The sequence below is a fragment of the Tasmannia lanceolata genome, unplaced genomic scaffold, assembly GCF_043159265.1.
Source record: "Tasmannia lanceolata isolate RefF3 unplaced genomic scaffold, GAP_Taslan_0.1 ptg000011l, whole genome shotgun sequence".
Lineage (NCBI taxonomy): Eukaryota > Viridiplantae > Streptophyta > Magnoliopsida > Canellales > Winteraceae > Tasmannia > Tasmannia lanceolata.
In genome coordinates this window covers 19,947,501-19,951,847 of record NW_027518688.1, presented here as the reverse complement: position 1 = coordinate 19,951,847, position 4,347 = coordinate 19,947,501, and the positions used below count along the sequence as shown (strand labels likewise).

The 4,347-nt window shown below is 39.0% G+C and overlaps 1 protein-coding gene across 2 annotated transcripts in view; it reads right to left on the bottom strand.

The window, feature by feature from the left end:
* Nucleotides 1-224: 224 nt before the first annotated feature.
* AMY2 (alpha-amylase-like 2) overlaps nucleotides 225-4,347 on the bottom strand; it is a 30,025-nt gene continuing 25,902 nt past the window's right edge. For both annotated transcript variants that reach the window (XM_077390638.1, XM_077390637.1), the window contains exons 12-13: nucleotides 852-950; nucleotides 225-772 (exon numbers count right to left, since the gene is read on the bottom strand). In XM_077390638.1, the coding sequence (XP_077246753.1) occupies nucleotides 581-772; nucleotides 852-950 (291 nt within the window). In that variant the 3' untranslated portion in view covers nucleotides 225-580. The remainder of the gene's footprint in view (nucleotides 773-851; nucleotides 951-4,347) is intronic.

The following is a 4,347-nucleotide window of genomic DNA, read 5'->3' as shown; positions in this document are numbered from 1 at the left end:
GTTGAGTTGAGTATACTACTAAAACTTTACAAATATAGTATCTTTTGAGTTTTATCTATTCTATTAATAAACTTTCATGTGAAAATAAAACATTATATTTCCTTGATAAAGTAATTTTTTGTCGAATCAGACACTCAATATCCATGTCGGATTCCAAGACTCATAAGCATAGAATAGCAGAGCATAGAAAATCTTTGAATTGATGCGATGACATGCGACAAGAATGCTAAGAAAATTAGGCTCCTTAATAACAACTGTTTAATACAAACTTTCATCTCTTCTTCATCTTCTTTCTTGTTTGCATTCACCTTTCAGTACTATAATTGAATTGCGTTATTCATGTCCATCCCATTGGTTACATAAACCCTTACAGACTCTTAACAAAGATAACCATAGCCATAAACTTGTTACCCACACCCTATATATAACAGATACATGGGTTTCTCTATTCATACTGATAGTTCTACTAAAGCCATAGACTTCTATCATTCGAGATCTTATTTTCAACCAAACATATTTATGCATATTCTCTGAATCAGTAGACTTATTCATTCATAACCAATACTGGTTGTAGGGAACATTACTTGTGCCAAACTGCATATCGGTCACCGCTGGTTGCGAGTGTCCACTCACCTCCGCTTGGACTCCACGACCCATCTCCGATCTTCATGCATACTTTTTCTTCAATGATCGCAGAGTACAGATTTGAACGGGCCTCCAAAATTCTGATTGAAGAACGGCTATGAATATCTTGACGTTTCCGGATTCCCATCTGCATAGATGTTTCTAAGAGCATTAGAGAGGAATGTAAGTTACAAGAAGCTACTTCAATGGACGTGGCTTTTACGTACCAGTTTCACAATTTCGTCATGCATGGAGCCTCCCCAATCGTAAAAATGATCATGGAACACGGTGGGTATTCCCGGATGTGTCAGTATGTATGCGTATCCCTTTAGAATAAATCAGGATCAGAAATTATTGTGAAGTTGGATAAAAGAAAAAACAAGCTATGAGAACTAAAAGAAGGAACAGAGAGCTCCCAGCAAAGAATTAGTCCAATTAACGGAGCATCACTGAGATTGTAACTTAGAGATAAGTAAACAATTCAGGCAATTCTTTCTGAACAGCATAACAATCAACTTATCAAGTAATTCTGGAGTCCTATGCTTAGAAGCACGAAGCGGGTGCGGAGCGGGGGCGGAGGAGGGAGCGGGGCGGGGAAGTATGGGGTCTAGAAGAGTCTAAGTTTGGGAGCGCCATGGGAGCGTGTATGCAATATTTTCTTTATATATCTTTCAAAATTCAAGTACATTAAACAATAATAGTTTCTAACCATTTTCATAAGTATCTTTCAAATTTAAGTACACAAAAAAAAGCAGTAATTTGTAACCATCTTCATTTACATGCACATCCTCGTGCCTTCTGAAGATGCAAAGCCTTTGTGCTTGCTCCAAGGAAGTGCTTTAAAGAGTTAGAGGAGTTTGATGCAAGGAAGTTGGTGATGGTGGGACTTATGGAGTAATCGAAGCAAGCTTGTATCATCATTGGAGCAGTTCCCGTCTCTTTGGGATCGCACTCCCTGGAAGCTTCTTCCTAAGGAGCGCCTAATCGAGGTTTGGAGGTGGGAGCAGCACCCCGAGGGAAGATTCCTGCTTCTAAGGTCCTATGACAATCTAAATTCCACATCGACCCTAGTTGAATACAAGCATTATTCATGTGTACCAAATTGTGCTCTCTCGTCTCTTTTTATTACATATGATTAGTTAGTTCTAACCCTACTTGATGTACACCTTCAGTTCATAGGAAAAATTTCGTCTTCCTTTCCTATTATCAGTTACAAAATTTGCACAAACTCAGTTTGTATTTTCTTTTTTAATTGTCTTGTGAGAGCATTTTGGGAACTGTAATAACCTTTTACAGCTGCTTAAATAATATAAAAGGCAAGATGAGTTAGTGCAATTATCAAAACATGGGAGTGTCGATGTCAGAAACCTAAAAAAACTCATTATAGAGAAATCCATCATTTGACAACTCAGTGACTCTTGTTGTCCATAGAGATTCCACACAGAGAAGTGTCTGATCGAAAAGTCTAGCAACAGCAATATCAATTCAGACAGCGAGTCATATTGTCGTCAATTCCATTTACACTTCAGGAGCATTTTGATTTTCTTCTAGAATAATACCCTTCAACCTTGCGCCCCATTTCGGTGTTTCACGAAGACAAGACAAACATTTTAAGAAGTGGATTTTTTTAATTTAGAATAAAAAAAGAAATATGTGAAGAACAATGGGTAAAAAAAACTAAAGCAACGTATAACTACGCATTTGGTTAGACCTACTATTTATTAAATCATGTTAAACATCTATCTAAAATCAACCTAATGTAAGTGTACCATCTATATAATCTACGCAAAAAGAGCGGTTTGTCATTGTTAACACCCCCACCCCAAATTTGGGATTGGAGATGGTTTCTCTCACGGGCATTTAACTGTTCAAAAAAATTGTAAAACAATATATATATATATATATATATATATATATATATATATAGAGAGAGAGAGAGAGAGAGAGAGAGAGAGGGAAAGTGTTGGTGCGCTCGAGCGCACCAAGCTTATATGCGCTCGAGTGCCCAAAACTCATGTGGGCCCACTTTGTTAGGATGATCCAAAGCATTCATTTGAAAGGCCCTTACATAGATGGGGTGTGTACCAAAAATCAGCTCCATAGGATCATCCTAACCCATCCATTTGTGGAGGTCAAAATTGACAGACACTGATTCTCCACAAATCTGCCCATTTTTGCCCTCCACTTTTGGAGGGGTTAGGATGATTCAATGGACCTGATTTTTGGTACACACCCTATCTATGATAGAGCCTTGCAAATGAATGGTTTGGATCACCACAAAAAATGTGGGACCCATGTGATTGGGCACTCGAGCAAACCAACACTTTCTTCATGTGTGTGTGTGTGTGTGTGTGTGTGTCACACACACATATAAGCGACTGGAAGAAACTGGAATAACCAGAATGATTTTTCTCTCACAGGCATTTACCTGTTCAAAAAAAAAAAAAATTTGTAAAACGATGTGTGTGTAGGGACTTGCTAGCATCCACCGCACAAGGCATTTCGCGGATGGTCTGTTGCATGTGAGAGCAGCCACCTCGTGAACGAAGACAAAATCTGCTGAAAAGTGAGCCTGGGTGGCTGCTCTCACATGCAACAGCCCATCGGCGAAATGCCTTCTGCGATGGACGCTAGCAAATCCCCCACACCACCCCCCCCCCCCCCCCCCCCCCACCCCCTCCCCCCCAACACACACACACAGAGTAAAGTGTTCCTGCACAAGAGTGCAGAATCAAGGTGGTCCCACATTTTTTGGGGGATCCAAAGCATTCACTTGGAAGGCCCCTTCATGGATAGGATGTGTACCAAAAATCAGCCCCATTGGATCACATTAACCCTTCCATTTGTGGAGAGAAAAATGGGCAGAAACATGGACACACATTGTATGTCCATTTTCCCCTCCACCTTTGATTGGGTTAGGATGATCCAATGGGGCTGATTTTTGGGACACACCCTATCCATGGAAGGGCCTTCCAAAGGAATGCTTGTGATCCCAAAAAAATGTGGGCCCCCACCCTGTTTCTGCACTCTTGTGCAGGAACACACTCTCTCTCTCTCTCTCTCTCTCTCTATATATATATATATATATATATATATATATATATATATATATATATATATATGAGAAAACGGTTCCTACACGTGTAGATAAGTTATCTACACACTAGCTTAAAATACAGTGGGGGCCACATTATTTGGGTGATCCAAACCATTCATTTTTAAGGCCCTCACATAGATAGGGTGTCCACAAAAAATCAGATCCATAGGATCATCCTAACCATTCGAACTGTGGAGGCAAAAAATGGACTAATTTGTGAAGGTTTAAAGACATCCATTTTACCTCCACAAATCGTAGGGTTGGGATGATCCTATGGATCTGATTTTTTGTAGACCCCCTATCTATGTGAGGGCCTTTAAAATGGATGGCTTGGATCACCCAAACAATGTGGGCCCCCACTGTATTTTAAGCTAGTGTGTAGAGAACTCTCTACACATGTGTAGGAACTGTTTTCTCTCTCTCTCTCTCTCTCTCTCTCTCTCTCTCTCTCTCTCTCTCTCTATATATATATATATATATATATATATATATATATATATATATATATATATATATATATATATATATATATATATATATATATATATATATATAACCTATTTTCAGAACCGCTAAGGATTGACAGGAAAACTGGATATCAGGAAGCTCAAAAAAATTTCTATAAG